This window comes from Phascolarctos cinereus, unplaced genomic scaffold, assembly GCF_003287225.1.
Source record: "Phascolarctos cinereus isolate Bilbo 61053 unplaced genomic scaffold, phaCin_HiC Scaffold_3;HRSCAF=262, whole genome shotgun sequence".
Taxonomy (NCBI): Eukaryota; Metazoa; Chordata; class Mammalia; order Diprotodontia; family Phascolarctidae; genus Phascolarctos; species Phascolarctos cinereus.
Window position 1 is genome coordinate 134,307,491 of NW_027555736.1, and position 25,059 is coordinate 134,332,549.

General features: G+C 37.2%; 1 protein-coding gene across 3 annotated transcripts in view; it reads left to right on the forward strand.

Moving 5' to 3' along the window:
• The window catches only part of LRRK1 (leucine rich repeat kinase 1), a 153,394-nt gene that overhangs the window by 29,667 nt on the left and 98,668 nt on the right, over positions 1-25,059 (forward strand). For all 3 annotated transcript variants that reach the window (XM_020963705.2, XM_020963714.2, XM_020963732.2), the window contains exon 3: positions 16,697-16,857. In XM_020963705.2, coding sequence (XP_020819364.1) covers positions 16,697-16,857 — 161 coding nt within the window. The remainder of the gene's footprint in view (positions 1-16,696; positions 16,858-25,059) is intronic.

Genomic DNA, 25,059 nt, shown 5'->3' on the forward strand with positions numbered 1-25,059 from the left:
GGAAGTGAATGTTGAAAACTAAAAAAAATAGAGGAAATCTCAAGATATTGTCCTCTCTGAGACTCTTATTTCCTTGTCAGAACTTTCATCAAAAAATGCCAATGTTTTCCTACTGCCATCAGGATAAAATAAACTTCTCAGCCTAGAGTTAAAAGGTCTCTCAGTCTAGCTGCATCCTTTTTTCACACACTCTGTATTCTCTCAACTCAGCATTCTATCTCCCATTCCTTTGCGTTTGTCCAAGTTGTCTCTTGGAATGAACTCCTTCCTTATCTTTGCCTCTCAGAATTCTTACCTTCCTTCTATGTTTAGCTTAGTGGCCACTTCCTCTATGAGATCTTCCCTGATTCCCCCAGTTATTAATGCTCTCCTTCCTGAAATTACAACTAGCCATGAATTTAATTCTCCCTTTAGATTTAGTTAGATTTACACCGTTCCCTGGTCTCAAAGTACATCTGTAATTTAGCCAGGATGCAACTGGTCAGTGTCAACCTATTTCTGAAAAAACAACTTATATCTTATGTTCTGCTGATGAAGGGATCATTAGTATCATCTTCCATTATGAAAGTCAAGAACATGATTATTTTCCCCAAATTTAGATATTTGATGGAGTGGGACAGAAGGCCCTTATTTTAGTCTAATTGTAGATTTTGAAGTTGGAAGGGATCTTTAGCCATCATCTATCTAGTCTAATCTCCTATTTTACAGTTGATGCTTATGGTCATAGCTGGCAGAACTGGTACTTGATTTCTGTGTGTGGAGTTATCTATTCTGAGCATATTTTAAGAGGTTTATGTGTTACAACCAAAACATAATCTCTCTCTTCCTTGATCAAAATTTTTTTAAAATACCCCTTACATTTTTGTAGTACTTGCTAAGACTTCAAAGTGTTTTATTAGACATTCTCTCAAACAGTCAAATATATGAGGATCAAATAGGGGAGGGAATGGCATAATTAACTGAGTTTTACAGTTTGGGAAAATGAATGGTGATCATAAATCTAGTGTTTGAAGAGGTCTTAAAGGGTGTCTAGGCCAACCTTTTATTTTTTACAGATGAAGAAACTGAGGCCCACATTGGTTAAGTAACTTGCCCTAAGATCACATGGGTAGTAATTATCTGAGGTGGGTTTTGAACACACATATTCTAACTCTAGAACCCTTTTGCCTTCCATTATGCTATCCTAAAGTGACTTGTAGCCCTCTGCTTTCCTAGGGTTGATAGCAGGATTGGGAGCTTAGTCAGGCCGTCTTGTTGACCCCTAAAACCAGAAGCAGTAGATAAACAGGACTCCTGGATTTGGCATGAACAGCATAGGAAAGACACCAATTCTAGACCTTGAGACTAGTGGTGGCACTTTTACCCCCTACTCCATTCCCAAGGTCTCTGGAGTCCTCATGAGGGAGTCTACTCCATCTAATTCCATTATACCTTGGGTTCACCCTTCTTATAGCCATCAATAAGGAAGTTGCTTTTAAATAATACTTTGAGTAATATTAGTCTATATAATATTCAGCAAACTCTTTTAAAGAGGGTAAAGGGGAAAGTACATGTACATGTGTCTTAACTTTTAGACTGGACTCACCTTCCATCCCTCAACTAGTAAAAGAATCTGAGAGGTGGTCAAGGTCAAGAACTCATTATTGGCTAGCTTCTGTGCTTCATGACAGAAAACCCCTAAACCATCTAAGACAAATGGTTGTCTCTCTGAGTTTGAAAGATTCTCAGGAACGGAGATTCCCCAAGATTCCATTGGTATCCCTTGGACTGTCTCTGACTCCTAGGATTGCCAAGTGAACAAAAACTACCCCTTGGAGGGGTCTGAGAAAATACCCTAAAATACTTTCCCTCACCCCCTGCTCTTTGTCTTTAGGCTCCTATAGCACTCTTACAGGTATCATGGTTTCTATCACTATATTTGAGTTTTCAGCATGTCTACCTACAGAGCTCCAAATTAGCTTTTGTATATTCATGTACATATGTGCTTCTTTGTGTATTTGTAAATACTGTGACATAAAAGAGGACTGTTGAAGATTTAGCACAGAGACCCTTACTAATATTCAAAGTTAAAGCATATCCTTCCAGGTTTTTACCTCTCTTGTGTTCAATTTTAGCATGGAGGAGGGGGAAATTCATAATAATAATTATTATTATCAGTGGTAATATCACCACATATTTATCAAGAGCTTTTAATAATATTACACTAATATAGCAATTTAAAGTTTACAGAAGGCATTATATATATTTTATCTAGTTTGAGTTTCACAGTAGCCCTGAGGAATACACCACAGCTATCATGGCTCCATTTTCAGATCATTCTATCACTTATCAAGGGAGACATTGCACCACGAGTGTGTGGGGATGGGCGGAGGGAAGGTTGAGAACCAAAAATGAGATGATTTCTCACATCAAGGAGCTTATATTCTATTGGAGGAGATGTGTACATATATAAGTATATGCAAAATAAATAGAAAGTGATTTTGAGGAGGAGGGCACTAGGAACTGGGGGATCTAAGGCTTCATGTACAAAGTGCCCCTTGAGTTATGAAGGAAATTAGGCATTCTAAGGGGAAGGTGAGGAGGGACTAATTCCATAGAGGAAGCCATTCCAGGTATGAGGGGACAGGCAATAACAAAGACAGAGAAAAAGGAGATATAGTATCATGTATGAGTAACAGTAAGAAGGCTAGTTTGGCTGCACCATTGAGTTCATGTTATTGGGTGGTATAATAAGGCCAGAAATGGCAACCAAAAAAAAATAAAATAAAACAAATCCCAGGATCACCATAGTCAATCAATCAGTAAGCATGTATTGAGCACTTACTAGTGCTAGGCACTGTACTAAGTACTTGGGATAAAAAGAAAGTTTAAAAAAATAAATACATACACCTATAAATGATCCTTGTCCTCAAGGAGTGCTCATTCTAATGAGGGAGACAGTATACAAACAACTATTTACATACAAGATATATACAGTGTAAATGGTGGGGGGGGGGAATTAAACCCAGAGGGAAGGTACTAGCAGCGGAAAACTTTAAAAAATACTAAAGACTGGCCAAACCAAATGAACATTAGATCTTCCTTGCATGTTGCTGAGCACTAGTGGCTACTGAACAGATAAAGCGTGGTCATATACCTTTAATCTAGAGTTGCCTATTGAGTAATGCAAGATGGTTCCTCTAATAAAATAAGTAGTCTTTGGAGACCTCACTTGACAAACGGAAATGGTCCATAAGGTATTAGTGCCTTTTGCAAATAGATTATGTTGTTGCCTACGGCTGAGTCGGCTCCTGGGGTCAGCCCAGTGGGTCCCTGCCTATGAAGACTTAGCTCTTAAGTAACATTGCTTTGTTTGTTTTTGTGCCCACTGTGAGAAAAATATACACAACTGGAACTTGGTGGCTATTAATTCATTAACTGGGGGCATTCTAAGAATGGGTAACCTGTCAAGTCCTCACAGTGGGCCAACTTGTGGACTACATGACTAGTATATGAAAGAGCTTTGAAGAATGGGATAGACAAGATTTTTATTTATACTCATTCCTAGGAAGTAGCAGTGGGTTTGAATGAGTGGTCTGGGGCCACTTTGAGGTCAAGACCAATGGAGGATTTTGTTGATGCCTCTTGGTTGTTTGTGGAACATTTTAGTTCACATCAGAGGCATCATACATCCCCCACTGAACTGAATGTGATGCTTTCACAATTGCAGAGACTGGAGATTGAGTTCATTATCAGTTTGCACATGAGTTCCATGATGCCATGTGGGCACAGGACTATATCATTACTTAACCAAGGATGATGCAGCCACTTCTGCTTAGTCATAGGGCTTTTTTGTGCCAAGGAGAATATCTGCCTTTGAAAGATAAGTCAATCAACAAGGACTTATCGAGCACTCACTATGTTTGAGGCACTGTGCTAAGTAAGCTCTGGGGTTGACAAAGAAGTAAAAAATAGTCCCTGCATATAAGGAACTCCCATTCTAATGGGAAGACAACATGCAAACTACTATGTACATACAGATATATGCAGCACAGATGGGAGATAATTCCAGAGAGAAGGTACAGGCATTAAGAGGGATAGGGAAGACCTCTTGCAGAAGGTAGGATTTGAGCTGAATTTCTTAAAGGAAGCCAGGGAGCAGAGTTGAGACAGGAGAACATTGCAGTAATGGGAGACAACCAGTGAAAAGACATGGATTCTGGAGATGGAGTGTTTTGTGTAAGGAATAACAAGAAGGCCAGTGTGTAAGAAGACTGGAAAGGTGGAAACAGGTCAGGTTATAAATAGCTTTAAAAGCCAAATAGAGAATTTAATATCCTGCAAGTAAAAAGGAGCTCTTGGAGTTTATTGAGTAGAGGATTGAAATGATCAGACCTACACTTCAAGAAGATCACTTTAGCACTTGAGAAGAGAGGATGGACTAGAAGGGGGAGAGACTCCCAACAACTGTTGCAATAGTTCTGGCCTGAGGTAATGAAGGTCTATCCCAGGGTAGCAGCTGTGACAGAGGAGACACTAATGAGAGATGTTAAGGTAACGTTGGATATGTGGGGTGAATGTGAGTGAGGAATGAAGGATAACACCTAGGCTGGGAACCTGAGTGACAGGGAGAATCATGATGGATTAGTATGATATGACATATGGTTCTCTACCAGCCTCTGATTGATAAAGTTATTATATAAACCTTTGTTCTATGTTGAAGAGCAGGAGGTTTTGCCCTTATTACATGAGGTTGCTGTGCCAATTAAAATGAGTATTAGCCACCATCAAGATATCAACAGAATATCCTTTTTATGTACCATTGTACACTGGTCACTATCACCTCTAATACCCATTTTACTGCTAAAAGGGTCCAAGGTTGGGTCTGTCATCATCACATTTGTCGGGGTTTACATCTTTTATTCCATCCTCAGGTGGTTTACATTCTGCAATGGACTTTTAAAAACAGCAGCTTCATGTGTTGGGTTGAGTGTCCTAATTCTTGAGGTGTAAGCAGTGGAAGTGGAGATATTCAGACAACAGTTGAAGGTGCATTTTTGGAATTCAAAAGAGAAGTTGGGATTGAAGATGCAATTGGGAACCATTGCATAAAAGTAGTAGTTAAAAGTGGTGAGAATGAATGAGATTTCCAATTGGAGGGAGAGAGGATTATAGAGAGACAGAGAAAGACAGACAGATAGACAAAGAAGGAGAGAGAGACAGGAAGAGAGAAAAAATAATAAGAGGAGGGGGAGGGAGAAGGAAAAGACACCAAAGACAGCCCTTTTCACCTTTCTGAGCCTCAGTTTTCTCAACTATAAAATGGATATAATAATACTTGTACTGCCTACCCCATGGAGTTGTGAACATCAGATGAGACGTATATAAAGTGTTGCCCTTTATAATGCTAAATAAATATGTTATTATTGTTATTAGTGATAGAGACAAGATAACTGATCTTTTTTGCTTTTCTAAGGAATTTTTTCAGAAATACAAAACTCAGCTCTTACTTGCCCTTTTTTTCTAATCAATCATGAAATTGTAGAGAGCAATTGTCCTGATGAATTTAGACAATAGGTGCTGATGAGGCAGGCCCATTTTTGATTGGATTTGGCTCTGACCTCAGGAAACTTTTCTGTTCTGAAAAGTGATATCCAGTTGTTATTGTTGTTGTTTTTTCCTATGCTGGAAAGAAAAAATTTCTTAGTGTGATCCTAGCATCATCTGTCTTTTAGTGACATGCTCAACTGCAGAGCTATCAGTTTACAGTTTTAGGAATAGTACTGCTGTCGAGAGGACCTTGAATTGCTCATCAGGATGTTTAGTTACCTCTAGCTTATGTTACTGTAACTGTCCCTAGCAGGGACTTTAGAGCAGTTACTGTACAACTGACTCCAAATGTTGTTTCTGGGATTTGGATCCACACTCGCTACAAAACTTACCCCTTAATTGAGAGCACTCCATGACTTTTTCCCTTACTTTCAAACATGGGCTTGTTAGCTAAAAATGAAACCAAGAGCTGCTGTTTTAACCAGATAACAAGAAGTTAGCTAATTACTATCCAAGGGTTTTCTTGAAGATGGTAGCTTTTTCATCAGTTTAAAGTTGAGGACCTGCAATGCCAAACTGTGCTTATGATGCAGTTTGGGTGTTTTCAGTGTTATTAATATTATCATTATATGTTGACTTGTATTGTTCTCTAATGGTTTGAACTGGTAAGGTATGTCTGGTACAAAGTAAGTGCTTGATAAATGCTGATTGACTAACGAACCTTTATGAAGTTCTTATTATATGTGAGGCACTGTGCTAAGCCCTAGAAATATAAAGAAAGGCAAAAATGGGCCCTGCCCTCAAGGAGCTTACATTCTAACAGGGGAGCTAACGTGTTAATAACTAGGTACATAGAAGATATATACTGAGGAGAGAGAAGGCAGTCAAAAGAGAAAGGCATTAGCAGTTGAGAGACTGGGAAAAGCCTCCTGCAGTGGGTGGGATTTGGGTTGAATCTGGAAGGAATTCAGGAAAACTAAGAGATAGAGGTGAGGGGGTAGAGCATTCCATATGTAAGAAGTGGCCAACACAAAAGAGCAGAGTCTGGAAATTGAGTGTCTTGTTTAAGGAATAGCAAATAGGCCAGCATTGTGGGATCATAGAGCACGTGGAGAAGAAGTAGTATAAGAAAGAAAAAAAGGTAAGAAGGGACTAGATTATGAAGAGCTTTGAATGTCAGATAAAGGAATTTATATTTAATGCTGAAGGTAATACCCACTGGAGCTCATTTGGGGAGGGAGCGGGGAATGGGATGACATAACCATATTTTTAAAGACAAACTGTTTTCTAGTAATACCTCCTCCATCTTTTGCCTGTGAAGTTGATTTTTGAAAACCAAGTATAAGACTTTACCTTTTTCCCCAGTAATTTATATCTTAATTACACTTGAATCAGTGTTCTAGCCTGTCAATACATTTTTGAGGGGCTTAAGGGTTTTTGGGTTAAATGACTTGCCCAGGATCACACAGCTAGTACAGTGTTTGAGGTCCTATTCAAACTCAGGTCCTCCTGACTCCGGGGCCAGGGCTTTATCCACTGTGCCACCTAGTTGCCCCTTCTCAATATGTTTTTATGTTGTTGGTTTTTTACATCATTTCCCTTCCAGATATATCACTCCTCTGTCAAGTAAGACATTCCTTAGAATATAAAATAAAAAAGAGAGGGGAAATAAGCCAGGTCAGCAAAACTAACCAACATGTCAACAGTGTTTAATAGTTTTATATTATATGGGTTCTTACCTCTGTGAGAATATTGGACAATGGGCATTATCTCATCTCTTTCCATACTTGGCTATTATACAGAGTCATATTTGGCTATTATAATTGCAACATTCAGCTTTTCATTGTTATTGTTCTTTCCTCCTACATTGTCATGATATGTTAATTTCCCATTATGTTCATGTATCTAATTTTGTTTAGCTATTTCCCAATCAATGGTCATCTACTTTAAAAACTTTTTTTTAATTGATACCTCTTGTTTTTTACATCATTTCCGAATATATCCCCTTTCCCTTCTTCCAAGAGAACCATCCATCCATCCACCCACCCATCCATCCATCCATCCACCCACTCATTCATCCATCCACCATCATCATCATCATCACAGTTATATAATGTGTACTATGTGAAAGGCTCTGTACTAAGCACTTTGGAATTATTGTCTCATTTGATCCTCACAACCCTGGGAAATAGATACTCTTATTATCCTCATTTTAAAGATAAGAAAATAGAGGCAAACAGAAATTGACAGCTAGTAAGGGTCTGAGATCATATTTGAACCCAGGTCTCTCCACTCCAGCCCCAATGCTCTATGCACTATGTTGCCATCTAGCTGGAGAGAAAAAAACAATTCAGTAAAACTAACCAATATGTCAACCAAGTGTGAAAGTACGTGTAATGTTCTGTGCCTGTACTTCTGTCTCCTCCTTTTACAAAGAAGCTAGGGAGGTGCATTTTCTCATGTCTTTTTCAGGGACAAGCGTGATCATGCTGTTTTTTTTCTTTTAATTTACATTGTTGTAGTCTTCATATATAATGTTTTCATGGTTTTGCTTGCTTCATTTTACATCACTAAATATATGTTTTCATACTTCTTTTTATCCTTCTAAAAAGGTGAAAGACTCATATGTACAAAAATATTTATAGTAGTTCTTTTTGGGATGGCAAAGACTTGGAAGTCAAGGGGATGCCCATCAATTGGGGAATGCCTGAACAAGTTATGGTATATGAATGTAATGGAACATTATTGTACTATAAGTAATGATAAAGGGAATGGTTTCCAAAAACCTGGGGAAATTTGTATGAACTGATATAAAGTGAAGTGAACAGCACCAGGAGAACAATCTAGTAACAGCAATAGTGTAAAGATAGTCAACTGTGAAAGACTTTGTAACTCTGATGAGTACAGCAATTCACCACAATTCCAAAGGAGTCATGATACAAAATGCTTCTATCCCTAGATAGAGAAGTGATGGTCTCAGAGCACAAATTGAAGCATACTTTTATTTCTTTTCTTAATTTTCCTTGCTTTTTTTAAATATCATGACTAATGCAGATATATGTCTTGCTTAACTTCATGTGTAAAATGGATGTCATTTTTTGCCTTATTAATGAGTGGGACAGGGGGTAGAGGGAGAAAGAGAACTTGAAATTAAAAAAGAAAAAAGAAAAAAGACTGAAGAAGAAAAAGAAACAGAAACTATGTCTTACTTTATGGGTATAAACTTTGTTTCTAGTTCTTTGTTACTACCAAGACATTGTGGCATATGGTCTAAGTTATTGTGCTTCTTAAACTTTTTTCACTTGTGACCCACTCAGTGCTTTTTAAACTGTTGATCTGAACTTAATTTCTCCTCATCTCACTTTCCAGGGTTTTTTTTTAGCAGTTCTTGTCAATAGAGGTCATCGGACGATAGAGCTGGAAGATTAGTCCAACTACCTCATTTTACAGATGAGCAATTGCTGCTTTTTGCAGGGTCGTCTGGCAGAATCATTGAAACTACAGGGGCCCTGCCTATCACGACATTGGGATAAAAGTGCTGAGTGAGAAATCTGAGTATTATAGTTCACTGGTACTAATTTTGACTTTTTTCTTAAGTGGTAGAGGATGGGATCCTTTAGCCTTTTCTTGGGGAATCAGCTGTAATTACTTTATATGTGATGCTTAATTCCTTTTGTTTGTTTGTTTTTAAGGTTTAGAGTTTAAAGAGATGTGTAAAAAGTAGCTAATCTGCCATCTTGGTGGTCACCTGACCATGATCACCCACTTCATTTCCAGTTTGTTGGTACCACAGAAAGTGATGCTGTGAATATTTTGGTGTATGTGGAATCTTTTTTTTAATATGTGTCTTTGACCTCCTTGGGATATTCTCATCAGTGAGATCTCTGAGTCAAAAGTGTGTAGACATATTAGTCAAATTTTTTAGAAAAATTCCAAATTACTTTTCAGAATGATTGAACCAATTTACAGCTCCACCTGATTTGCAGCAGTCTTTCATATGGCTATTAAGAGTTTGCGAACCCTCTTTTGAGAATTATTGTTAAGATTAAGTCTATCATCTAGCGCAGGGGTGGAGAACTGCAGCCTCAAGGCCACATGTGGCCATATAGGTCCTCAAGTGTGTAAACATAGTAGGTGCTTAATAAATGCTTGTTCACGTGCCTTTCTCATATTACTATCTCATAATGCTGTATCAGTCTTGTGATGTTTCCCCAACTCCCCATGGATGTCCTTTTCTCCCCCTTGCTCACATTATCTATAGTGTACTGTGATGGCAGCATTATTTCTGTTTTTGTCTACTTTGATTTTTACTCAAATACTCTCCACAAAGCATTCCCCCCCCCACTAATTCCTGGATATTTTTCATATAAGTACATCTTTTTAAAATATGAGAAACTCTAACCACCTTAACTATTCTGTTTCTTTTGAATAATAAGGTTTATCCTTCCAGGGCCATGGTCAAGTTATGGCTGTTATCCAGTCAGGTCTCAGCAATAATCTATGTGATCAAATTTGCTTTCTTGGCTTAGAATCTCTAGTTCATCCTGTATGTTGTGTAAATATTAATTATTATTCTTACAGATCTTGACTATTTCTTAACTCATGTCAGCTCTTCCTTGACAACTATCTTACAGTAGGTTGCATTCATTTACAATTTTAAGTGAAAGATAGATATTTTGAGCTTTTAGGAATTTAGAACCATAACTCCTTTTCCAGAGATTAGGAAGTGAGACTATCTTTCCTAATTATATAGTGGACCTTTGATGTGGGGGTACATTAGGGGATGTTGACAAAAGAAACTATTATTATGTGATTTTGACTTCCCCCCAAAGGGATGATTCCTTTCTCCTTCTTGACAATTACATTTTCCTGTTCCTCTATGTTACTTACTTTCTTTTTTATTCTTCTTTCCTTCCTTATTTAATTCCTTACCTTCTTTCCTTCCCCCTTCCTCCCTCCCTTCCTTAGGCCTCTACTGGATAACAAATATGATATCTGGTATAGGAATTATGAAACATAAAATAAGAAGATGAAATGTTTTAATGGCTATACAATTAACTGGATTTGGAGGTGAGAATTCTGAGAAATGCCTACTCCCTTTTTGCTGCAAGAAAGACTCAGAAAATTTTCTGCTTTGACCTTTAAAACAATTACTCAGTTTTTTTTAATGATTGCTAGCACCATATTGCCCTACTATTTAAGTACAGTATGCCCCCAAAATCTTAGTGAATAAACTTTATTCATGTGCAAAATGGTAGCACATGGGTAGCTCCCTTTTTCCTTATATATGGGACACTTGTGCCCACTGCATTATTTTCCAAATTTAGGATCCTAAACATTTTCTTATTCTCTACACCTGGCCCCCAGAAAGAAGCTACAGGTCTTGATGTACCTAGGATTTTTTTCTCCTATACAGTCACCTGTATTCCAGTGTGTTTCAACAAGAAGCAATTCTTTCAATGTTTTTTGACCCAGAGTAAAATTATTCCTTTTTCTTGGGTTCATTTTTAAATACACTGTTTTTTAAAAATCCAAACAAGAAATCCCTTCTCAGTGATTCTGTGGTGACTCATACACATAAAAATTTATGAATGTGTGTTGTGAAACTTTTCTGTTTATTAAAAAATTGTTTGGTATCTACTTTACTGCATCATTTTAAATATTTTGAAACAGACCCATTTAGAATGTTTTTTCCCCACATTTACCTTATTTTGTAATGTTCACTATAAGTCAAAATGGCCAAAGGTTTATCTGACTGAGCTGAGTGAGTGCCCACCATCTGGTGCTGTGAGGAATTATTATCTGAGGTCACCCTGGACCTGATATTGTACCCCCACCCCTTCTCCCTCTCTAACCTCTGAGTGAGTCTTCCCTGAAGAACTGAAGGGTTGGATTTCACCCTAATGGGACATGGAAATGAAAATTGCTGCCAAAGCTAAAAACTCGGTCTGTAGTCATGGCAGACAAAGAAAGAGAGATTCTTCCAGCTAAGGGATGTTAGATCTGGATACTGTAATAATGATGGAGAGGGAGTTCTGACTACAACGTGCGGTTATCATGGTGCCACCACGGCGGCAGCAACAGCCCTTAGAGCCCTTCTGAATGCACTGATACTTTCTGGAGGACAACTTAGAAACTACCCTTAAAAATTATGATCAGGTTAGTAATAGACTAACATATAGCTTGGTTTGTTCAATCTTTATTGCAACATAAATGGCTATGTTTAATTTTTTTATATTAATGCACAAAAATCTCTATATAAATTCAAGATATTGTAAGTAATTTGTATTTTATCTTGTTTATAGACAAGGTAACATTTCTTAAACTGAAAAGTAGTATTTTAGTTGTTACATAAGTAACTCCTTTATGTGAGAGTTTTTCAACTTATATGTTGGTATTTAGTTAAATTAAGGTTAGTATTTGCAACCTGTGAAATTATAGTTGCAAACAAATTCTTTGCTACATATCTGTACTATTGAAACATTTAAGATTTTTTTCTTCTTGATTCTAAAAGGAAGAGAATAAGAAAGAAGCTAGGAAGAAGGATACTATTACAATGAGTAGTTAGTTAAGGATCTATCCTTGCAATGTAAAATGTTTTAAGGATATGGAAAATCATTTGTACTAAACAAGGGGGAAAGAATTGAATAATTAATAAGCATTTATGTATGTATATGCTAGTATTTAAATTTTCCAAACATCAGCAAAGTGCTAGAATGCTTAATATGTCATTTAAATAGTCATTAAAGACAGTACTATAGTATCTCAAAAAAACAGAAGCCTAAGATTCTGATGTCATTAATCACTTTTGTGTTATTATAATATTCCCTTGAATTTTCAGCATCCTCAAACAATTTTTCTTTGCTATCACCAAAAGCTCAATCTCTAAATACTGTTTTCCCAATTGATGCTTTAAGGAAAAAAAGTTTTAATCATAGAAACTCCAACAAATATGTCATCTTTTTCTTTCAGTATTTCAAAAAATTAAAAATCTAAGCAGAATTTTATGATTGCATATAGAGTCCTGATCTAATGATGTTTTTTTATATTTGAAAACTAATTTAATTTTAGCATTTACAGCTAAAAGAGCATGGTTCTTGAGGCTTCTTTGAGTCATTTTTGTCCTTATTTCCACAGGAAAAATTCTCACTCTCAGCTGTGAAAGATGCCTATGAAAGGGAGTGCTGGATGGCATTATAATGTCTAGATTTTTTGAGAATTAAAGTTATTTTCCTGTTTTAGCATAATGTATAATATTCTTATTCCCATAAGGTTGATAACTATTAGAAATATGACTACTTAAATAATTATAGATAGCACAACTTTCTCCCCAATCTTATGTTTCAACCACAATGTAACAATCTTTAAATCTAGAACTGAAATATGTACAAACTCAACTATATTTATGATTTAAAGGGGTCAAATGAAATTGGCTAGTTGGTATACCCAGTTGGGAAATGAATGCTTTCATTGATGATTTTCTTTAATGTTTGCTGGTTAGCAAAATTGGATTAAGCATTCAGCTGACACTGAGGAAATGCATTTGCATCAACATCTAGAAAAGATGAAAGGACTAAAAAAATTTTAAATTTAGGAATAATAAGGTAAGATATTTACATAATCCTTCTCAGTAACAAAGTATTTTTTATGCATCAAATTTCATTTGATTAAAAATGAGGCATAGAAATGATTCTAACTTACAAGCTGTACAGCAAGGAGAGATTGAAGGGAGAGGGACGTAGAGATCATTGTGGTCAAATATCTCAATATGTACAGGATGTAGGATTTGCTTTTCTGGTCTTTCTATTCAAAGCATTCCCTTGCATCATTTGATTTATAATGTGAAAGTTTCATATCCCCAAATTAAATTACTATAAAAGCAACCTTTGGTTCTTAGATATATATAGTATGTACTATATTCACACAGAATCTAAGTTTTATATCATATTCCTAAAGAATGGATAGAAAAACTCATTTCATCTATATTAAAAAAGAAAATTGTATACCCTTAATCTATAATAAGAAATATGGCCTAATGAAGGCTGTTGTTTTGATTGAAAATGAACTTTTTCTTCATTCTGGCTAATTGCCCTCCATCATCATGAAGTATGTACAGATTCAAGGATGCAAGCTCATATTAATGGTATGGAATCTCTGGAGCTGTCTCAGATATCTCATTGTCTTCAGAGGGAGTAAATAATTAATGAGAAATGTTCAGTGTGTGTTGGTAATTGAAACTGCATTATTTAAATTTACAGTTACTTATATATTAATCTCAACCCAGTCCTTTTTTATGATCCCCAAAAGCTTGCCACAGGGGAGGGAAAAATAACTTTATATAAGCACAGAATGGTTTCATCTTAACATTTCAATAATAAGAATAAGAATAAAAATGGTAACTGTATGATAGTAATTATTATAAGGATTTCCAGAGTGACAGGTTTTAAAAGGACAGGATTGTTACTATTTAGATTTTGAAAGCCCTGAATTAAATTATTAAGGGCCCTTTTTCCCTTTTGGCAGTTTTACATTTCATATATAAAATGGCTGGCTTTAAGATGGTACCATCATGGTACACTACACATTTTCATGCAAGACTATTTGGAAGCTAGCCTTTCAATCATTTAATTTTTGATGGTTGTGGAAAATAGAGTTCATCTCTTTAAATATGGAAGGGACAGTATAATGTGTTAGAAAAAAAAAATTGACCTAAGTCAGGAGACCAGAATTCTCTAGTTTTGACTTTGTCATTAACTAGTTAGGTGATAAAATAGATAGCGCTGGACCTTGAATCAGGAAGACCTGAGGTCAAGTCCTAGCTAGGGTAGACATATTCTCACTGCTAGTGAGATGCTGGGCAAGTTGGTTGACATCTCTAAACCTGTTTCCTCATTTGTAAAATGGGAATAATAACAATGCCTACCTCATAGAGTTGTGAGGATCAAATGAGCATATATATATATGTATGTTTATATACATGCAAATCTTAAAGTGCCCTATAAATGCTAGCTATTGTTTTTTAGCAGTGTGACCTTGATAATTGCTAACCTACGCACTTGAAAGGTTTTCAAAGGGCTTTATATATAATTTTAACTTCATACTTTAACAGGCATTTAACAAGCTACCTATTATGTTCAAAATTCTTTGGTACGTACCAGAGAAGATACAAGTATTAAATAAGACATGGCTTCATGGAGCTCACAGTCTATCTACCTAATCATCTAACTTCTCTAGACATTAGTATTCTAATCTGGAAAAGTTGTATTAGTGATTTTTAAGGTCCCTTCCAACCCTAAATACTCATAATAAAAGTTTATATTTCTATGGCAATTTATAATTACAAAGTGTTTTACATTTGTTTTCATTTGATCCTCGTTCAACAGTCCTGTGAGTTGGGTTGTCCAAATATCATCCCCATTTTACAGTAAAGAAAATAATGTCTAAAGGTGGGCAGCTCAGTAAGTGGGAAAGCTAGGAAACAAATCCAGGTCTTCTACCTAAATCAGGCCTTCTGATCTTTACAAGTGTACTGTGCTACCTTTCTAATTGCCTTCTAGCAGAACATTAGCATTACTCCTATTGACTTATTCATTTGTCTCATCATCGCTTCCTACAGATTGCCCTCTTGCCAAATCTGCACGTTTTTAAGCTTCATGGAAGCTTAAAAGTAGGAAGTCACCATTAGTTTCCCGATATCCAGAGGGTGTTGTGAAGTTTATGTGAGATAAAGGGTGTTAAGCCATTTTGCAAACCTTAAAGCACTATACAAGTGCCAGTTAGCATCATAGTCATCATTATCATCATCTTCGTCACATCGTCATTGTCATTACTATGGTTGTGGTTGTTAGCCTGTAGGTACAAGGCCTCCTATCTGGTGATGCTTTCATTCTCTTAGCCTTCTATCATAGTACTACTGATGAGCTCAAGCAATATTTGTGTAGTCATACAGGGGTGTACTGGTAAATGTTTAACAGTCTGGCCTCTGGAAATGTATGCGTGCACACTTTTAAGTTTAATCTGCATTACTAACACTTTCTTAAGTCTAGACAATCCACAAAATAAATCAAGCCCTGATTTGTAGGACAATTTCTGAGGTGTAAATGCTCACATTGACAATTTAACAATTTATTTGCCTATTAGAGCTGGCTCCAGTACACTTTTGCACATGTCTAACACATGATATCAGTACCATTTTGGCAGTTAACGAGATGTGAACAGGGCAGAGGTCTACTGCTAAAGCCAAGCGAAATTTCACATAATCCTAGGGATTTAGGAGAGAGGGAGGGAGGGTAAGGAGGGGGGTGGGAGAGAGAGAAAGAGAGAGAGAGAGAGAGAGAGAGAGAGAGAGAGAGAGAGAGAGAGAGAGAGAGAGAGAGAGAGAGAGAATTTGGAGCTCATCTAGCCTAACCTCTTTATTTTCCATGTGAAGAAAATGAGTCTCTGTAAGGTTAAGTGACTTGTTAAGTGAGGATTATGGTGGTCTGCTGACTCCCAGTTCTGTGTTTTTCCCATTCACTGTGTTAAATGAATGTTTCTATTGCAGAAGGGGCCTTAGGAAACTATCCAAGTAGTTACATTCCAAGATCCAGCTTGTCTTCCACCACCATACATATGATTTAGTCTCATGAACATCAGCTTTAAAGTGGGGAGGGGGTGGGAGGAACTTTCTAGGACAGTGCCTTTTCCCTTCAATGCCTTTTGCTTTCATCTATCAAATGAGTCTTAACAGCCAGATCAAAATGTCAATTCCAAACTGACTTTTTGTCAATACAGCCAACTCAATTCCTCCAAACTACTCCAGGTGGCATTCTTGCCTGTATATTTACAGGGCTGCATTCAGCTGCCAAATGCCTTCAGTGAATCAGAATTCAGTGGCAGCATCTTCTGGTCTTTTAGGTATTAAGGAGCCTCCCTTTGGAAGTCACCTCCAGTGGAGATAAAGGAAGTCATCACCCTCTAGAAACAGTTTCAAGTCCCTGCTGAAAAGTAATTGGTTCCATGTGTAATACCTTGGTGACAGGAAGCATTTAGGATTGCTCCATAGTAATTTTTAATGCACCGAAAAATTACATAACTAAGATTGTCCCTTTGCTTTTCCTTTGCTATGATTCACTTGTGCAGTATCTGCAGTGATGATGAACATTTCTTTGTTCTTTTTTTATCACAGGTTCCGTGGACATGGGCAGCAAACAGTCCACGCTGGGCAATGTCTCCATAGACCAGTCCCCTATGATAGAAAGCATTCAGGCAGCATATAAAAAGGAAAAAACCAGTAAGGTCCAAGAGCTGGTTAAAGTATTTGAAGAGAGCATATCACATCTGGAAAAGGTAGGATGAATACTACGTGTTCTCAAATTTGGGGAGTTCACTGTTTGATATGAAAGACACTGACAAGCTCTTTTGGTTATCGTAATGCTTTTTGTGGGATGTCAGGGGGGGTGTTTGTGGAAAGAACTAGCAATGCCACTAAATGTTCAGTCCTCTTCTACTGTCAGGTAGATGAGCAGGATGATATACTTTTAAATCAAATCTAGCTCCTCATAAGGTACTGAACCATTGATTATAAGACAGGCAGCCTCTCCATCTGCTGCCTTTTTTATCCTCGAGTTAATTTTAAGCTTCCTGATTTCACAATGTGCTTTAAAGAGTGAAAGCATCATTCTGATTGCTTAAGCTGCTTTGTTCTTGAACTTCTACTCTCATACTCAGAAGAAGTGTGTTATTCTTCTGGGAGTACAGAATTATCAAATGTCAGCTTTAGCTTTAGTGCAGAAGTACGAAACTCCCAATATACCCAGAACCAAATTAAAATGGAATCGGAAAATGTTTAACAAAATAAATAAAAATACAATACAACATAGATGATGGTAATTGGTGGTTTTCTAAGTCAATATATGGCCAGCAGGCATCTGTTTCTATTTGAGTTTGACACTCCTGCTTTGGAGCATGCTTTAGATCTCAAATGCATGGCAGACATCTTGAGGAAGCATTCACTGTTTCATACAAATAGAAAGCTGGAAGGAATTGATGCTACTAGTTTGGCACAGTTGTGAAAAGTCATTATCCCTTAGGAAAAATTTTAAATGGGGATCAAGTTCACCTTAATAGCTACATCCATCGTGCATGGGCTCTTGGTCCACAAAATAGGTTATATCTAGACCCTCTCCTTGCATTGATGGGTATGTATTTCACATTTGAAGGATGAGAAATGAACTTGATCCACTTTATTTTAGTATCCAGTAAATTATCTTCAAAGGTCTTCTTCAGGCAATAGGTGAATAATTTTATAAGAAAGACAAAATTTATTTGATCATTGTGTAATTTGCTGTAGTGACTTGTTTAGGTAGTCCAACTCACTTTATTTGGACGAGTGTTTTTTTGCAGGGGAGGAGGGGGTGGTTCATTTGTATTTTTTATTAGAGACCTATGATTTCATTGGTATAGGGAACTCCCAGGGAGGAAATTCACTTTACCAATATCTATCAATACCTGCGCAGCAACCTATAATCTTAGAGAGATGCTTGGGGGTATTGCCTAGGGTCATATAGCCAGTATGTGTCCAAGGTAGCACTTGAGCTCAAGTCTTACTGACTCCAAGGTAGCTCTCTACCTACTATGGCATGCTGTCTCTCCCAGTTTACTTTGTAAAAAATCTCTCAGTTGTAGAACAAGTCAGAGAGAAGGAGATGGGATAGACAGCAGAAGGCAATCCAGGAATAGTTTATGAGGGAGACAGAATTAGACAGATCTAACAAAAAAAAAAAAAGAAAGACAGAAAGAAAGAAAAGGATAGAATTAGAAAAAAATTTCCCACTTTCTCTCTTAGGTCTCTAGTCCTAGGATCATGCTGACTCAGATTCACTTTATGATTGACTATTATCTTTATCATTGTGATCATGAACACTGAGCATTTTTTAAATACCTACCAGGCACAAGTCACTATACTGGGTGCCAAGGATAAAAAGATAAATAAACTGTATTTCCTGTCCTTGTAGAGCATACAGACTAGTCAACAAGTCAGGATCATGCATAAAAAAATTATATAATACATGGTAGAGTGCAACATGCTGATGGAAGGGTATAAATAATAGAGGCTATGGGAGTTGAGAGGAGCAATCTATTACTCCATTATTATTTTTTAATTTATTTATTTTTAGTTTTCAACATTCACTTTAATAAGATTTTGAATTCCAAATTTTCTCCCCATCTCTCCCCTCCCACCACCCCAAGATGGCATGCAGTTTGATATAGGCTCTACATATGCATTCATATTGAACCTATTTTCATATTAGTCATGTTGTAAAGAAGAATTAGAACAAATGAGAGAAACCATGAGAAAGAAGAAATAAACAAAAAAAAAGAAAAAGAGAGAGAGAGCAGATAATATGCTTAAATCTGCCTTCAGACTCCATAATTCTTTTTCTGGATGTGGACAGCATTTTCTATCATGAGTCCTTTGAATTGTCTTGGATCCTTGTATTGCTAAGAAGAGATAAATTTATTAAAGTTAGTCATTGCACATTGTGGCTGTTACTGTGTACAATGTTCTCCTGGTTCTGCTCACTTCACTCATTCATTCAAGTCTTTCCAGGTTTTTCTGAAGTCTGCCTGCTCATCTACTCCATTTTTCTTGACTATGGCAGGATCAGTTGAGAAAGATTTCATAGAAGAGGTGTGCCTCCGCAGAAGGGCAGGACTTAGATACATGAAGAACAAGGAGGCACAGTAGGCAGGGGAAGGGCACCCAGGTGCCAGCATATGTAGCATACCATCTACTCAAGTAACATAGTGAGGAGCCTGGCTTGACTTGCTTCCTAAACTGTACTCGTTTCAGTTCTTGAGTTTACTCAAAAGTAACACTTTGAACTGTGACAATAGGTATTCAATTTAATTAATCATGTATTAAATGCCCATTTCATGTATTGTGCAATGGGCTAGGAATATAAAGATAGAAGGAAAATAGCCTCTCCCCCAAGGAATTTACAGTCTTCTGGGTAGTGTCACATATACCCAAGAAGTGTGCCAACACTGAGTGCAAGGGGTTTGTGCTGCTGCCGTGTCCAAGGAGCCTCTACTCAAAGAACACACTTGGTCTCTCAGAAGAGGTGAGAATACCTCTTCCTTCTCTAGGTCATATGGAAGAATAAAAGTGTTTTCTGAAAAAAAAGTAAGGTGCTGGGGATAAAAAGAGGAATAATTCATATTTCCTGTTCTTATGAAACATAAATTAGTTGGGGAGGCAGAATTAAAATCCTTATTTATGATGAAGAAGAATTTCAAAGTGAAAACTTAGTGAGAAAAGGATCTGAAGAGACAGATTAGGGAATCTTGATTGTGTCAGGAAGTTGAAGGGTGAAAGAATGACTTGTAGAGAAAGCAAAGGGAAAAAGGATCACTGCACACTTGGAGTATATATCTAAGAAGCTGACAGAAGGCTCTTGCCAAAGAGGAAGGAGCTGTATTCTCTGAAGAAGCAGCTGCTTACTTTCCAAGTGGTGACATCTGTCTACAGGGGCTGTCAGATAAAAAAGCAGCCACTCCAGGTCAAAGGAAGAAGTGATGAATAGTAGTTCCTGGGACCTCCCTGCCAAGGGAGGTTGATGTGATGCCACTGAAGAGATTTGCAATCTTGCTTAGGGTCTTGTAAGTGAAATTAAAAGGAATTTCAATTCAAAAGGTGAGTGAAGGGAGAAAACCATATATATTTATCCATCAAGAGAGTAGATACAATATAGGAAGAAGAATAGCAGTACCTACACCCAAAAAATTCACAGGAGAAAGTCAAGAAAGAATACAACAGCAAAACTTTCCATAGCTTTAGCTACCTATATATAAATGCACAAAGATAACAAGAATGAGATAGAGATCCTAATACAAGAGAGTAAATTTGAACTTAGTAGAATAAGATTCATGACTAGACGATGGCTCTGGAAAGGTATACTTTCTTCAAAAGAAACAGGATAGATAAAAGACAAAGCTCAGTAATAGCATATGTTAAGAAGCTATATTTACCAACTAAAGGGGATTAGCATGGTGGTGAACACTTGGGTTAAGATCAGCTGAGGCAGATGCAGAAATAATATTATCATCAGCAGATACTACAGACAGAAGAACTGGATGAAGATTTTGGGAAATCAATCACAAACCTGTAACTGAACCAGTAATATAATAGTAATGAGGGATTATTTGGATGTGTGCTGAAATCTTCTCTCTGCCAAAAGCATACCTACTTATAATTTCTTGACTTGCTTTATGGATAATATTATTTTTCAAAATGTGGCCAGCACAAAGGGAAAAAATTATTTTAGAACTGATTATTACCAATGAGGAAGAACTGATTGCTGAGATAAAGTGAGAACCTTGAAGGGGAAGTGATACTTCATCTTGGAGTCTGTGACAGAGGAGCAGAAATCTGGGAATAGACTCATATGCATCTTAGATTTTGGAAAAACGGATTTCAGAGAGTTTAAGGAAAGAAAGATTAAGTATAATCAATCTATGAGAGCCTAAAATTCTGTAGGAGGAGTCAGTCAGTCAAACATTTATCAAATGCCTACTATGTGCCAGCTCAACAGGAATGGGAAGCTCTGGAAAAGTAAATTTGAAAGACCCAAAGAGAAACAAGTCTGAGGAGGAAAAATGGACCAATTTCTACGCACAAGAGCTACCAATCAATTTAGCTTTTTAAAAGATACTTTAAGAAGATGCATGCAGTCGTATAAGGAAACAGTCAAGATGGCTCTGTCTCACAATGAAATAAAACAGGGGGAGAAAGGCAGGTATAGTATAGGGATATCAAAAAGAAGCAGTTGGGAATGGAGGTGAGTTATATTTGGGAAAAGAAGAGGATCAAAGTTAGGGAGAGTTCCCCTGCTTAGCCAGAGAGTGGGATGATGATAACATGATGAAGAAGGCAGAAAACTGCTCAATTCTTAACTTTGTGTCTGTTTTTTCTGACACAGCAAATGATATTTGGACTCAAAGGGACAGAACCAAAATGGTTAAGAGGGAGTTGATATCTCAGAATAGTAGGGAAATTGCAAGTGAGCACCTAGCTGCCTTTGAGTTCAAGTCACTTGGCCCAGATAACTTTTACATTCTTGGGTATTGAAAGAACTCAAAGATATGATTGATGAGCCACTGTCAGGGATTACTAAAGATGGTGGAAAACCTGAGAGGTATTGCAGGATAGGAAAGGGGGCTGGGGTAAACCCAGTTTCCAAAAAGGGGAGAGAAGACTTAGCCAAGGCCACAAATAAAGTGCGTTATCAGGGCACCATATTGCTTGCCTTCTCAATGGAAGGGGGTGGTGTATTAGGGAAGGAGAGAATTTAGAACTAAAAAGATGGATATTTAAAAATATAATTGGGAAATATTTAACACAACAAACAAAAATACAATGTAACAATCTTTTTTAAAAGAAAGTACATTATCAGAAGTGGGACTAGGTGGCTTCTGAGTTCCCTTCTGATTCTAGGATATAGTAGACATCTTTTGGACTTTGGCAGTTTTGCTGATTGAAAGGGGAAGATACATAATTAAATATGAGACTTGGATTTAAAAAGAGCCATTGCACTTGACCAGGGCAAAGATTGTCTCAAGGTCTTATTCCCTAGCTGTTCATTTGGGTAAGACCAGTAAGAGAATTTAGAGTTTAAAAGTGGGGAACTCTGAACCCCAGTGCCATTTTGTGATTATTGGGCAAATATCTATTGCATGGTTATGGTTTATTCTGCAGAGATGAGGATTGGGTAAGCATACTGGTTAAACATCACAATTCAGAATGAGGCCTCTCACAGAGATAGCCCAGATCTGAATCAGGAAGGTTGGTCAAAGAAAAGACCTCAGAGCTGTGTGGAAGAAAAGGGAAGCTAAACTCTTCTGTTGTCTGAGAAGTTAAGAAGTCTCTTTAGCTCATCCAAAAAGTTGAAATGGAGAAGCTTCTGCAAATCCTAGGTTAATGATATTTGCCCTTTTTGAAAGAGTGCAACCCTGACTCTATCTCCCCCCCTCCCCAAACATCAAGACAATGCAACCTGACTTAACAGTGGAGCCAGATGGTTAACACAGGTGCCACACTCATTAATGAACTTTGTAAGGTTAGTCCCAATTAAAAAAAAAAAGAACATCAGGGGCCATTGTTTTAGAGTTGTGAGTTGGCTTGACCACATGAATTCTTTACATGTGTGCCTTACCACCATAGTACTTTTTACGTCTATGTCCCCTTTTCTCTATGGGTTCTCTGTGTGTCTGGGGAAGAGTGTCCCCTAGGTTTAGGGGAATGATATATTTTGTTAATGTTCTTGCTTTTGCCTTTTGTTCAGGTCTTTCTTAAGAGTTAATTGAGTCAGTGGAATGATCTATTAATGGGAAGCATGCCAGCGGGGAGCTCAGGTGCCATAATGTTAGAATTGTAACCCCTCACAAGGTTTCCTCTAAAACACTTAGTGTGGTATCAGTCACCCCTCTGTAGATTCATCCTATTAGTGTGGGTGGAAATGGAAGGAATGAGAATCCCACCACATAAATACCAAATTATTTCAGATGGAAAAGAATATTAACTATTGGGGAGATTAGGAAAGGTGTCATCTCAACTAAGCATTGAAGAAAAGTAAAGATTCTAAGAGGTAGAGGTAGGGAAGAAGTGCTTTCAAGGTATAGGGGTTAGATTATGTGAAGGCACAAACACAGGAGATGTTGGAATGCTGAGTCTGGTGAAAGCTCAGTAGACCATTTGACTGGACAATAGAAAATATGAAGGCGAGTGGCATGAATTAGTTTGGAAAGGAAAGTTGGAGTCAGATTACATAGGAATACCATCTGTATCTTAATATAAGGTAATCAGTGTGGCAACTGTGGTTTTAGCTTCTCACTGCTATTTGAAAGTATGTTTATCTAACAAAGATTTCTAGACAAAGAAAAAGAAAGCAGAAAAGCTGCCAGATTCAGTTGGAAGTATTCCCTGTGCTGACAAGAGAGAGAGAGAGAGAGAGAGAGAGAGAGAAGATTACTCATTTGGAAGTAAAGTTTGCCACTAGATCACGAAGATGAATATAATCCTGTTTGGCTCTAAAAGACTAGAGTTTGTTAAATTTCAAGACTTCCCATTCCAGGCTAGAGATCTCTGGAAATTTCTCAGGCTGACTGACACACAGGGTCTAACTGAACCTATAGCCCACTCATTCTTCTAGCTTTCTCCTGCCTGTATTATCTATTATGATATTCCTTACCACATTTAGAGAATCAAGCTTTTAAACATTGAATCATCTGTGGTCTAGACTGCTGGTTGTTGCATGTGGTGAATCATTTAATCAATTACAATAGCATCTCAGCTAATGCAAGTGCTTTCCTGGAATTCAGGTTATAGATTACAGCACTGTTGGGTCCTACATTAGATGGCATGCACATTATGTTGTTTTTATAATTACATTAATATATCACTTGGGATAAACATGGTTATTTCTGTTCCTAAGATTTAGCGATTTCATTTCCTATTCCACTCCTTATAAAACATTTTTTTAAATTCTGTATATGCTGGTGGCAGGACAGCAACCCTTTGATGTCACTTAGCTGTATACAACCTATGATTTTGTGCACTTTTGCCCTGAACTACACTCTTGCCCTCAGTAAAAGACAAAATCATCAGAAATAACCATCCTAATTGGCCCAATGGAAGTGGAAAACAGAACAGAGAAGAAATTTCCACTTTTGGCTGACCTAATCTCTTTATTTAGAAATTGAAGTTGTAAAATTTGCTGAGCTCCTCAGAGATGATTAAAACACATCCTCTCTAATTTTGGAGCAACACTGAAAACCGTATATCTTTTTTTACCCAGGATGACGAATCAGAAAAACTTGGTGTAAAGAACAATGTGTTTGAGGTTATATTGAGATTTAGAATCATCAGATCAGTCATTTAGATCCAGAAGGAACATTAAAGGTTATCTGGTCCAGCCTTCTCATTTTAAAGATGAGGAAAGAGACCCAGACTTGGTTAAGTGGCTTGTTCACAAAGTCATGCAGTGATGCATCCCAGCTCCTCAGACTCCAAGTGTAGTGCTCTTTTCATTTTTTTTAAATTGTACCTCCATTAAAAAAATAGCAGAACACCAAGATTCTTGAGTCTCAAGTTCACCAGTGAAAGGAGGTGGGATTAAAAGACTTCATTGTACTTCTCTATTCTCACACTTCCCTCTACCCCAGATAGCTTTACGCAATCAGCAGACCAGTCCAGCCAAATTCAGCCTTGTCACTACACTGACCACAGGATGATAATTTCATGAGCCATATCTACTCACAATTCCAGAAGACCGATAATGACCTCAAAGTAAAGAATAAGACATATATTTTTAGACACGCCAATATGGGAATTTGTTATGCTTAACTCTGCATATTTGTTATAAGAAGTTTCTTTTCTTTTCTTCTTTCAATTGAAAAGAGTTGAGAAGGAGGCTAGCAATAGCTTTGCCACAAAAAAAGAAAGAAAAGAGAGTTCTCTCTTTTTAGAGAGAAGAATAGAGAAATATCTAA